Source organism: Anabas testudineus, chromosome 22 (genome assembly GCF_900324465.2).
Source record: "Anabas testudineus chromosome 22, fAnaTes1.2, whole genome shotgun sequence".
NCBI lineage: Eukaryota > Metazoa > Chordata > Actinopteri > Anabantiformes > Anabantidae > Anabas > Anabas testudineus.
In genome coordinates this window covers 3,094,252-3,107,716 of record NC_046630.1, presented here as the reverse complement: position 1 = coordinate 3,107,716, position 13,465 = coordinate 3,094,252, and the positions used below count along the sequence as shown (strand labels likewise).

The window sequence follows — 13,465 nt, the reverse complement described above, 5'->3', positions numbered from 1 at the left end:
CATAATATGTCTATCATGAAACCGCACACACCAATTCAAACACAATGAAGGTTCTTGCTTCCAGCTATTTATCAGTGTGCCAGTACCGGAAACCAATATTAGCATCCTGATTATTTTTGAATTCATGTTTGTTTAAATTATATACTCTATATTAGAGATAATAAAAAGCCATTTCTACACAGAGGCAGAAGGAGTAGTGTGAGCAGTAATGACTGATGATCACTGTGGGTAAAATGAAAATCTAAAAACTGACTATTTTCTTTCTTAATTAATCAGTTTGTGTATAAAATGTCAAAAAATAAATAATGAAAAAATGTCTGAGTTCCCAGAGTCCAGTTAGGTGCAGTCTACAGACGAACTGTAATATTGATATTGGATGCCTGTTTGTGTGATATGTCCAAGTAATCAGTGATAATTTTAGCCAACATTCAGCCAACAACATTAAAATAATTTTAATTGATATTAACATGTGTTAAAAAGGCTCACAGTATGCCAAACATGGGTAATTTAGTGCCGAACCCATTGAGAATTGTTGCCCTACTCTGCAGCTATTGGTCTCCTGGAGAAGTTAGGGTACTGTCATGTTCTCTTGCTCAGTATCTCACTCTGGCACGAGCAATCGTGGAAATGAGATGCCACTGTTTTCAGAGAACTGGGGTTACAATACGATTTTATTAATCCTCAAATATAACACTTAAACTAGACTAGACTAAAACATTGAGTCATTCTTTTGACTCAGTATTGCTTATTTCTGACTGCTGCGAATAAATTACCTGTTCTAATTACGTTTATACTGTACATGTAAACTCAAAGTGTTTTTTTAAGACTATATAAATGTAATTAACATATTTACTTTAAATAAAGTGCTTGTAAATATGAAGTTGCGTCTGAGATGAACAGCTCCACCTAACCCCCACCTATTTCATTGACTCCAGTAGCTGCAAGTATTTCTTGATTATTTCTTTCAGCATATGAAACATAAACTACAATCAAAATACATTTAGTGATAAGATGTGATCCATCAATCTATCCATCCATACATTCAGCCAGTAACTATCCACTACTGTCACATAGCACAACGGTTGCAAATGGTTTAAATATCAAAGACTTAAAATAATCTTTCTGAGAATGATCAGCAGCGACATTCGACTTCTGTTGCAGAAGTTATTTCTCCATGTCAAACATGTATTTCTGTAATTATCCCCCTCATTAAAAGATATGCAACATATGCACAAACACACGTCAGGTTTTCATACCAGATGCAAAAGAAGAGTGAAAACCGAAAGTACAAGTTAGACACTGCACTATAGATTCAATGTTATGCAATATAATCTATCAGTAAATTCAACTTGTATGTGCTCAACACATAAAAGCCCATATGCTCTGAATCCTATTTGTTTTTTATTCATGGAAAATGTACAGTGCTAACAGGGTCGTGGCTGTACTCTCCCGAGTATGTCAACACGTAGAGCATGGCGTTAACAGCATCAGGGATAGAGGTTTGATTCCCACTGGAAATAAAACAACATGTATGCACTCTCAAGTCCGTGAGGGGCTCAGGATTAAAGTGACAGCTATAAAAAAGAGCCCATACTGGTTGGGACAGGCGATTACACAGTACACACTGGATCTGGAGGAAAAATGTGCTTGTTTGGGGAAATTCAAGGTCACAGGAAAACAGAGCGGTTTTAACCAAGACGTTGAACTTTGCAAGGATTTACATCTATAATACTTCTGTTAATGGCCAATTAAAAGTACAAGATAAGGCCAGGGAGGGTTCAAAAGGCTAATAGTGTGTCTTTCTGTGAAGAGCTCCCATTACAAGCTCTGTGATTTCATTTTATGATGTTAAAATGTGTATGATGATGTTTTATGATGTGAGTAGCAAAATAAAAACATAAAATTAGCATCTCCTAGACAAAACTAAGAAGGACGTCAACAAATTAACTGGTTTTCATTCCACTTTGTACCTATATGCAGTTAATGCACACATTTACATTAAAGTCTTAGAGATCGTGTCTACAGATCTGTACCCATGTTATTTGTGTTATTTAGTGTTTCTTACTGATGCTTAATGCTTTAAATGTGAACGTGAGGCTGCAGGTTCTGTTCTGTTCATTAATCACAGCAGACATGTGGATCCACTGCAGGGTAAACGAGAGGGATGCATCCATGTGCTGTGTCTTTTCTGACATCCTTTCTGTCATTTTGCATTTTCCCAGTTGTACTCGGTGTCTGACACCAAACCTGCACCAAACTAAACTCTCAGTTTTGTAGTGTGCAGCTCCAGCAGGTAAACTATGACTCCACACTGACTAAATGTCCTCTTTAGTGAACTGTCCCCCCTCAGGTGCAGTTTGTGTGTCTCATGTCCTTTAAAGACTCCTACTGTCTCTGTCCCTCCCTCTCACACACACACTCTGCAGGTGCAGCCACCAACCAGCTTCACTATGATTAGCTGTTGATATGTCAGGTGAGTCGGTACTTTAGCTCAGGTGAGTCAGTACTTTAGCTCAGGTGAGTCAGTACTTTAGCTCAGGTGAGTCAGTACTTTAGCTCAGGTGAGTCAGTACTTTAGCTCAGGTGAGTCAGTACTTTAGCTCAGGTGAGTCAGTACTTTAGCTCAGTTGAGTCAGTACTTAAACTCAGGTGAGTCAGTACTTTAGCTCAGGTGAGTCAGTACTTTAGCTCAGGTGAGTCAGTACTTTAGCTCAGGTGAGTCAGTACTTTAGCTCAGTTGAGTCAGTACTTAAGCTCAGGTGAGTCAGTACTTTAGCTCAGGTGAGTCAGTACTTTAGCTCAGGTGAGTCAGTACTTTAGCTCAGGTGAGTCAGTACCTTAGCTCAGTCAATGGATTAAATACATTTGTTGGACTGAGTTGAACTCAGTAAACGTGTTAGAAGTGGTTGTTTTAAAGGTAAAACGTGTAAAACGATGTTCTACCTGTGGTGAAGTGATGTCCTGATGCTCCAGTCACCTGTTCATCCTCCTTACAGGTTGTCATAGTGTTCGGAGCTCTCTCTCTCTCTCTCTCTCTCTCTCTCTCTCTCTCTCTCTCTCTGTTCGTCCAGACACTCACAGACCAGGTGTTCACTTTGTTCCGTCGACTACTACCGATTACTACCGATTACTATCAACTACTACCGAGTACTACAAACTACTACAAACTACTACAAACTACTACTATCGACTCTCATCACCAGGTGCTCCTGACAGCACGCGCCTGCAGCGTGCCCGAACCGGCGACCCCGCCCACTCCTCGGTACAGGCACGAGACCGAAAAGAGAAAAGAGAAAAAGACACGAACAGTAGTACAAGTACTGTAGTACTAGTACACGAAGTACATGTAGTACAAGTACTGTAGTACTAGTACTTCAGACGTACTTCAGGGGCAGTTCTAGGTTCATCCTCAGCTCTCACTGCTGTTTAACATCTCTACTGATGCTAATCTCTGTTTTTATAATATATAATAATATATTATTATATATAATAATATATCATAATATATTATTATATATAATAATATATTATTATATATAATAATATATAATAATATATTATAATGCAGCTGCGTCGTCCACTAAACACACTCCATTTAACTTTCTTCATAGACATTAATTTCTTCTTTTACAAATGTACCTTTTAGTTAGCGGGAGTAAAAAAGCGAGTGTCAATGTTAAAAGGAGAAACATTTCTATACTTAATAAAATTCAGGGTTTAGAAAAGCTACGATTTCTGTTACTGCAGCAACTTGTCGTTTATTTAAAGCAGTGGTGGAAGTAAAGTAGGATTATCATAGTACAGAAAAACTGTGTTGAAAGTGAAAATACAAGCTAAGAACTAAGAGGATAAGAATGAATTCATAAAAACAGAAACAAATATCAGAGACAGAGTCTCAGTCTGGTCTAGTAGAAGCACTTTTAGTTTCTTTCCTGATTATTATCTCCAGACAAATTCGATTTGTCCTGCTTCCTCTTGTGGCTGACTTAACCACTCATATAATAAATAAGAAACAAGAAACTGCTTGATCATCAGATTATATCTGATGCTCTTTAATTATGGATGCACATAATTAATATGGTTAACATTTACTGATGAGGCACTTTGTATTTATTTATTTCCAAAGGGCCAAAACATCACCGAGCCTAATTCATCTAAAGCTTATAGAGCAAAAGCTCCTCACAGCATCTGTTATTGTCTTAATGTGGTATTAAACTATGAGACTATACATTTGGATGATTGGATATACAGCCGGCCACTTGTTTGGGGAATATATCACAACTATTTTAAAATAACTCCTAATCTCCGTATCCCGAGATGAATCAGACGTATACTGTAGCTCTGGTGGCTTTATCACCACAGGACACATTTGAATGGCTGTTTTTGAGAATGGACTATAAGAAAAGTCTAAATTACAATGCATAACCCGTCCATTAATACAGTTTATTTTTAGACAGCAGCTGCTCAGATTATGCTGTTTTAATCTGTGTTCACCAGCTGTTAAAGGACTAAACTGTTATCTACAGCACTGGGTGTTCTCGGCTGTGGCTGGTAAGTTATTCCATGTTAGTAACCTTCAGGTTGTTCTGCTCCATACTGGCAACCATTATTAGAACCGTTTTACAGAGGTTTTATACCACAGGCCCGTCCTGATCAAGCTAATTGTGAGTGAAGCATGTGATCGTCTCACCGTTTCACCGTGTGTTGTCGTTCCATTGCTATCAAACTCTAATTCTGTATCTCTGCACACATGCAGCAGGGTAATATCTAAATTAGCTGTTTCATATATAAAAATAGCAAGAATCAGAGGTGCCATGTCCACGTGGGATTCGGAGAGACTCGTTCATGCCTTCATCTCCAGCAGGGTGCGATGAACTCTTCTTCTTGATCTTCCTGAAAAGCAGCAGCAGCGACACATTTCAAGTGCTGCTGCTGGAGTAGGAACCGGGACAGATGAGCTCAAACACCACCTCCCAGTTAGCTGTAGAAACGATTTGGGTTCTAGCTGTTTCAACAGCCAAAGGCCAAAATGTATTTCTGATATGTCTGAGGAATATAAACCCTGGAGGTCCCTCAGATCTCAAGGAAACGTTCTGTGCCTCTAGTCACAACCAAACATGGTGAGGAGTGTACAGTATCTCACGTACCGAGGACCACGGGACGATGCACCCCAACTTTAGCCACTGTTAAATCTTAGTCCCCCACATTTTGGACCTTACCAGGAGGTGGATGGATTTGAAATTATTCTGCAAGTGAACATCGCCTCAAACTGTTTATAGAAAACCCTACAGCTCAATATATTAATAATCACACCATAAACATTTGGGATCTTTACTTAGTGAACTCAGTTTTGTCTTGTGATTACATCGTGCTGCTAGTTGGTTTATTTTGGGGGTAAACCAGGAGGAGACTGATGCTCACGACTCAGTAGGGGCTGAAATTCTTATTTTCTCACTATAAGAAAATCACTAGAAAGGAGATTTTCAGCCTGGAGTGATTTCCTTTTCATTTCTCTGCCATACCCACTCTCTCTCTCTCTGAGTTGGAAAGAATCTCCCCTCTGCTCCTCTGCTCTCCCTAATAAACCAGAGTGCGATTCCTTGGCTCACAGCTGTTCCAGATGGCATTATTACTCCAAGGTTTCACAGTCAGCTGGCCTGGGATCCACCACCGGCGGAGGTGGCTGTCCCTCCGCTGTGCCCATGGGTCAACATCAACACCAACATATGGCACGGTTATGTAATGCTGTCTCTGCTGGGCGACACCGTACAGCATGCAGCAGTGATCACACAACACGTTCTCCTTCTTTCTCTTCGTTTTTATGGGAAGATCTGTTCAGGGACTGCTTTCCCTTCTACTGCATTTATGTAGTATTGTGTACAAGCAGAGAGTTGATGGTAGTTACCGTGTTGAGTTGAAGGTAAATGTGGGAAAACCTTGATGTTCTCAGCTCCGTGTGCAACTAAACAGCCTGAAGAAACAGTCGAAAGGTCGAAAGGCAGAGAATTGGTTGAGTTCAAAGCCCCAGTGGTGAACATGGGAAATGATACACTGCACTATGCTGTGAGTACATTTAGGACCCTCTTCCTTTTCTTCAGTCCAGTTTGTCAAGCAGACAGGCGAAGTTAGCAGTTCGCTGCTGAATGTCGTGGAGCAGTTAGCAACTTGAAACAGATTTCCACTGATTTAGTTTTGCACTGTTATATCACTGAACTCATAATAGATGTGATTTCGATGTGTTATGGTCGCAGCAGTTATACCCTCAAGCCACAAGCCTCAAAATAAGATGAGCAGGATACAGAGGTCTAGTAAGGTCATGTCTTTCATTTTTCTTATTTTCAAGTCTTCATATCCCGACTAACATCAGACAGCTCCCTGCGGTTCCCTGAAAAGCTTCCTTCAACTTTGTTCACGTATGCAATACGACCCTAAGAGGAGACTTTGATGTGTTAAATTGGCGGCTTTCCTCTGTAAGAGCCAAAAATCTTGGCTGAACCAAAACAAAGCTTAAAGAAGAGTGAACACTGGACTCGGCTTCGTGTCCAAATGTGGACAGATCAGTGCTAAGACTAAGTAAATGTGTATATAGGTGACTGTTCATCAACATATGAGCTTTGTGAACATGTTGTGTTGATGTAGATTGTAACAGTATTTAAGACACCTTGTTAAATGTGATACTGGCCACTTCAATGAAACTGGATTTAACTTTCTGTTTGGATGTATAGCCACTAACTTTCCAAGATTTCCTTTGCATATTTCTAATCTAATAAAAATGATCAGCATAGATTTATGCTGTTGCTTTGCACTGTACAGCTGAGTTGTCTGAGGGTGTGTTTGACACTCACGTGGACATTGTCATATAAACCGGCCCCTTATTAAACCCTTATGTGCTTTTCTTTGAACGGCCAACTCGTGTGACCCCTCCGTCACACCCAAGACAAACTCACATGACTCCCCCTGCCCATCAACGCCATTCAGGTGCACATATTCACAACACAAATGGAAACATGCCAGCATGCTTGTGTGTCCAGACACGCTGCGGTGTACATGCACTGATTACCAAACACATGTATAGAATTCATAGAAGCACATTGGAATATGCAGTATTAATCTGTTAGCCACAGACACCCTTACAAACACCAACTCGTCCCACTCCTCAGTCCGGGCTTTCTCTATTGGCTGCTCTTAACTGCTTTGTAGTATTTTTAGGCCTGTTATTCTGGGGCTTGTGCTGGCAGGCCACTGGGAGACTATATAAGCCGCCCCCTGTGTGTGGGGACCACTAGAAGTCACAGTGGAAACATCTTTGCTTGACACTCCAGCAAACATCCAGCAAACATTTTAAATCCTCTCAGGGTAAGTGAACACCTTGGTGACTTTTAGGGATGTAGTAACGTATAAACCTATCTAGATGGGGTGTACCCACCTTGTTTTTTGTAACTGTAAATAAGCTTTATTATCATGAACACTGGGGGAAATCAGTGACACAGAGAGGTAAAAATGAGGGATCAATATAAAATATCAATATACTTTCAGAGGTCACGGCCAGCTTCTGCACTGTGTGCACAGAACTGAGAAAACTCTGTTGAAGGACACGTACCAACAGTGGGCTTCAGCCTGGGTCATCTTGTTGAAGGACAGTTAACCCCTGTGTCAACCTGCTGTCCCTTCAAAAGAATTAAGAGTTTTTATTTTCCGGTAAAGTAGGTTCACTAATCTGTTTGCACATGTTACCTTTAAGATATCTTAATGCCTGGAGGTCTGCAGGTTCATCAAATACCAGGAATTATGTATAAGATCATATTAATCCGGTGAAGGCTTTGACTTTTTTGTGCCCTGTGACAGAGACTGATGATTCCAACCTTTGCGTTAATTTATGGTCATAAATAGACAGGATATAATTGCCAATTCATCACTGTCTTACACAGTATGTACTGTATAGAACATACTTTCTGCTTCACTCAGCGCTGCTTGTGCAACAGTACTATGAACCTTTTGCAAAGAGTTCCCACAGCAGCCGCGTCTCATTTTAAGCTATCAAACAAAGCACTGAAGCCTTACCCGCTCACAGGAGTCAGTTAAAAATAGCTCAAAGAAAATGGCTACTGTCTTTTGAAAAGTATCTACCTTCTCTCTGGTTAGGATGTCATGCTTCCAGTATAATGTCAGCCGAAGTTGCAATTGAGAAGTTCTCCTTCTCCTGTGCTGCACGCCTTTCTCAGCAAGATGAGGTGACCCAGCAGGGATGTGTACAGGTTAAAGCCCTAGAGCTTCATGACATCCAGGAGAATTCAATCATAAGCAAACTGAGCCCTGTTGGAGTTATAGGAGCTCTAGTGCATAATGACGACCAGGCCCAGGGGAAACCGAAGCTCCCCAATGGGGGACACATGGCTCCTGCTAAGGTCTTGGTCTGTGCTGAAGCTTCTCAGGGCATTGTGCTCTCCAGGCAGAGCGTGTTTGAGAAACTGATGGTTGAGAGTGAGGATCAGCGTCCTGCAGCGAAGAGACAGCTGTCCTCTGAGAGTGCAGCCAGGACCATCACAGTGGTGAAGAAGAGCACGGTGAGAAAGGAGGCAGAGGAACAGAGGCACCTGAAACCAAAAGCAAACCTGGGACAAAAAGTGACATCATGTGCTGCAGCAACAGGGAAGCGGAAGCGTCGAAGGGATCTTTTCACCAGCTCTGAGGTCTTCCATAGGGTCGACTCACATGTCATCCGGTCTGGAGCAGAGGTGAGGGAACCTATAGTGCATGCTGGTATAAAAAGGTGTTGTGGTTTTTAACTTGGTTAAGCGATCATCTTTATTCTGAACAGTGACTAACATCAATCAATGCTTCAGTTGTTAGGCTACAGCTACAGAACGACCAACTCACAACCAGCTATTGAACCAGCTAGGTTAGCCAAGTAATCCAAATGAGAGGACATCTGCTTTATTATAAAACCGAACCAAAGCCACAAGTGCAACAAAAACAAGCCACCAGAGTGGGTCTTTGTGTTGGTGAGCTCTGCAGGAAACGACAACATCTACTCATTTACTGCAATAAAACCATGACAAATACAGCAGCTCTCCGGCAGCACTCACATCCTTGAGCACAGAAAGTAACCTTGTTTGTTCAATACACTGAATGACACTGAAATATGCTGCAAATAGGACGACACTGTGAGATGATAAAACTGTGGCAATGGTTTACATCAAAGTTTTCGACGCTGGTTTAATTTGAAAAGATAAGAAGAAGAACTCAGTTTTGGAAACTTGAAAAAAACTGTTTTCTATATTTTTTTTAATGGTGTATATCGTGTGTGTGTGTTGCAGCTGAAGGAAAAGTGTGTATATGATGTAAAGACAATAGTGCAGAGCATCACAAAAGGAGCCAGAAATGAGTTGGAGAAGCTTCGCTCCATCTGGGTCTGGTTGTGCCACAACATTGGTGAGATTAAAGAGCTGATGTCAAGATCGATATCTCTGTTTAATGACAGATATTTTATGTATTTTGGATTAAAGTTCATGCTCTCTCCTCAGCGTATGATGTGAGTGGGTACCTCGGCCGCTCTGAGAAGCTCAGTTCCCCAGAGGAGGTGATAGCAGCTGGCCGGGGTGTGTGCTGTGGCTACTCCAACCTCTGTACAGAGATGTGCAGGTAAATGCAAAACTGCTTTTCCTCCGTGTCACAGTATAGAATACATCCACATACAGTTCTCAATTTGTAATGACAGTTTAATCTATGTTTTAAGTAATACAAATAAACACTGTGCACACTAAGTAGGTTCAGTATTCACGGTTGGTTTGATTCTCTTTTGGTGTCCAACTGTCTCCTGAGAGGAAACATCTGACTCTTCACCTGCTAAATGAGCCACTGTTCAGGAGCTAGTTGCAAACTTTGTGTATTGGCTGGACTGTGGGTGAGAGTCAAGTTTGCAGGCTGGAAAACCAAAACAATAAGATAGGAGACGCTAAAACAAACTCTGAGGAGGGGAACTGCACAGTTGTGTGTTCATCACTAGGTTTGGTATCATTCATTCAGAACTCTTCTGAAAACACAGCTCATCTGTTGCCATGCCTCCATCTTCTTTTATGTTTCTTCTGAAACCCACGTTGAAATAATAAACTGAGAAGTGTATACAGAGAAAAAATGGTTCCATATTTATATATATCCTTCATTTTTCTTTGAGCTTTTCATTGATTTAGACGTCACTACATTCAAACATAGTTAGTGCTCTTTCTATTCCTGTTCTTCTTCCATTCAGTCAGTACTGTGCTGCACTGCGCATCCTTGATCCCTCCTGAGTTCAAAATAGGTATTTCTAGTACAAATAAGATAAGATGCAGTGATTCTCCTGAGTGCAGGACCTACAGAGCAAACAACACTCTTGAACTTGAGCTTAAGGACACGGGATATAAAACAAAAAGCTGTGAACATGCTCTGTTTGCTTTGTGTTTACAGAGAGGTGGGCATCGAGTGCCAAGAAGTACCAGGCCACAGTAAAGGCGTCGGCTACAGACCTGGCCAGAGCCTCAAGGATGTAAAGTCGGACCACCTGTGGAATGCTGTGCTTCTGGGAGGACAGTGGTTCTTGTTGGACGCCTGTTGGGGAGCAGGACGTGTTGATATGGAACACGAATGCTTCGTCAAAAGGTTTGAAAGGGGAAGTGGGATGAAGGAACGATTCCATCATATTAAACATTGGATAGTGATGTAGTTTTAAAATTGGTTTCAGAAAATGAGTCAAAACTAACTAACTGGACTGACTAACAGCGAGTTAAGTCTCAAACCTGACTATCCCCATCTGTTCCCTCCAAGGTTTGACGACTTCTATTTTCTAACGGACCCAGAAGAGTTCATAGATTCGCACTTCCCAGATGAAGAGAAATGGCAGCTGCTGGACGTGCCCATTCCCCCTGGAAGAGTTTGAGAGGAGGGTCTTTAAGACCTCAGCCTTCTTCACCATGGGGCTCAGACTGATTCAGCCTCATCACTTCCACATCATCACAGGTCTTCTATCAGTTCTGCTGTTCTCCAGTTCATACAGTATATATCTTTAAAATAACATGATCTGTATAAATTCCATCAGTTGAGAAATTTAAATCCACTCTCTTTCTCACTTCTCTCTATTTTTTTAAATGTTGTTTCCCCCATAGATGATGGCGAGGCAAACATGTCACTTGGCTTCTCCAGACCTGCAACTTTTACCTATGAGATCACACAGCACCAAGACCTCCTCCACCGTGGAGCTTCAGAGCAGAAAGAGTCTATCAACCCGTCATTCGGCCTCCTGACAGTCTCCCATCGGAGCATGAAGCTGCAGCTTCTGCCTCCTGCAAGTGGAACATACGATGTGAAGGTGTTTGCAAGACCTGAAACAGCAACCACACCTCTGATTTGGGTCTGCTCCTTCACAGTTGAATGTCCGAAACCTCGGGCCATGGAGGAGATCCCACAGAACCCCTTCTTGTCTTGGGGGCTCCAGCCAGTCGCAGGATCACTGGGCATCGCAGGCAGCAGCCAGGGTAGTGAGGCTGCCGAGGTGGAGGAAGGCGTCTTTGACTTAGTGTTGAAAACGTCCAGACCTCTGATGGCGCTATGTGAGCTGGTCCACCCAGAACTCGAAGCTGCTGTAGCCAAACGCTGCCTGGCTACTCAAATTCAACCAGACACGCTGACCTGCCACGTCTTGTGTCCCTCGCGTGGCTTCTACCGACTGTCAGTATTTGTGCGGGACTATGAGAAACCAGAAGTCAAGTTCCAGAATGCTGCAAACTTCCTGTTGCATTGCAAAGGGAAGTTAGTGGAACTGGATGAGCTCTTCCCCACTAACCTGGGCTCGGTGTGTGGGCCGGGAACCCGGACATCAGAGGTAGGTCTGTCCAAATTCAGCCATACAACGGCACAGGTGAGCACACAGCAGGGGAAGTGTAATATCACCTTTCACAACCAGCGGGACCTTGAGCTTCACACGGTGCTCGGCAGAGAAGAGAACAAAACGGCAGCTATTCCACTTTCACGCCACCTCTTCTGTACGTACACAGAAACCAAGGTGACGGTGAGTGTCAGCCTACCTGGGGCTGGGGTGTATCGGCTGGGCCTGTATGCTAAGATCACCCCCGGTGGAGATTTCAACCCCATGTGTGACTTTATTCTGAGGAACACGTGCATTCAGCCGGGACCTCCGTTCCCCTGTGTGTACTCTGCCTGGAGGAAAGGCTGCGTGCTTTTTGAGCCTCGTGTGGGGCTTCTGGAGCCGCTCTCCTGGATCCGCTTCAGGGTCAGAGTCCCCGGGGCCCAGAGAGTAAGCGTGGTGGGAGAGACGCGAACTGATCTCAAAATGAACAAGAGCAGAGTCTGGGAGGGGGAAGTTTTTAGTGGAAATGGTCTCCAAGAACTGAAACTAGCTGCCTCTTCAGGGGAGTCCAGTGACATGGCTGTTTTGATGACCTTTGACATTAAACACGTGGAGGCGGAAGTGTGAAATCAAAAGGCTGGCAAAGACCAGATGGACACTTATCTGAATACAGCTGTTAACTGCCAAATCGAGTTATTAAAGGAATAATCCGTCAGCGTGGGATGAAAATATTGACAAACAATTGAAAATGTGAACCATAAATGTTCAACATGCAGTAAAACAGATGGAGTCTGGTTACTGCCAGTCACCATGGAGTAAAGCGTGTGTATGGAAATAGAATTTGAAATATGATCATGTGAATGTGTAAACTAGTAATGAAGTGACATGAATGTATTATTAAAAATACTTTTCTGGGGATTATTTGATAGTGATCATTTGAAAGAGGTGCTGTAGTATTCAGGATGCCAAATCTTGATGTGAAGTAAATCTGCATTATGATAAGATGGTCTTCAAAAGGCGTGCAATAAAAAACACCAAAAATAATCTAAGCATTCTTTTTTGTTTTTACTAGTCCTGGCTGCTGCAACATTTTAGTTTCCACAATAACAAGACTGCTCATATAATCAAAGACCAGGGTTTTCAAATGTGTTTTAGTAAACCTGACATCTCCTTCTTTAACTTCTTTTAAGCATTACTTTAAATTGTCAAAATGTAAAAAATAAAAATAGTTTCAGGTTTTCTTGCTAGCTTTAGGTTACCCACTCCATCTATGCACTACATCCTAATTTTCACTTACACTGCTAATTGTGCTGTAGTTAGAATTCTATTAACCCGTGAACCTCTACTCCACTCTTCTAATGATGAAATACAAATGAAAATTATTTATTCTTCAGGCTTAAAACTTTCTATTTTAGTTTTATCTTTCTGGAGCTCCTCCACCACCATTTACAATGGTAAAAAGTTTTTTTCCCACAGTTGTAAACATAACATTTGACCCTGATCCACCACAACATTAAAATCACTGGCGTATGTGACGGACAATAAGTTGTCCAATACAGGAGGAAACAGCAAAGCCCTGGGGACAGTTGAAGTCAAGGCTGGTAAAAGAAAAGAAAACTTCCC

General features: G+C 42.0%; 1 protein-coding gene across 1 annotated transcript; it reads left to right on the top strand.

The window, feature by feature from the left end:
* The first annotated feature begins 7,303 nt into the window (after nucleotides 1-7,303).
* Nucleotides 7,304-12,869, top strand: ky (kyphoscoliosis peptidase). The gene is given in 8 exon segments (XM_026339095.1): nucleotides 7,304-7,356; nucleotides 8,143-8,735; nucleotides 9,318-9,432; nucleotides 9,525-9,642; nucleotides 10,447-10,638; nucleotides 10,804-10,897; nucleotides 10,899-10,995; nucleotides 11,142-12,869. Coding segments are annotated over 7 exon segments (2,517 nt in total). The 5' UTR covers nucleotides 7,304-7,356; nucleotides 8,143-8,162; the 3' UTR covers nucleotides 12,470-12,869.
* Nucleotides 12,870-13,465: the final 596 nt, after the last annotated feature.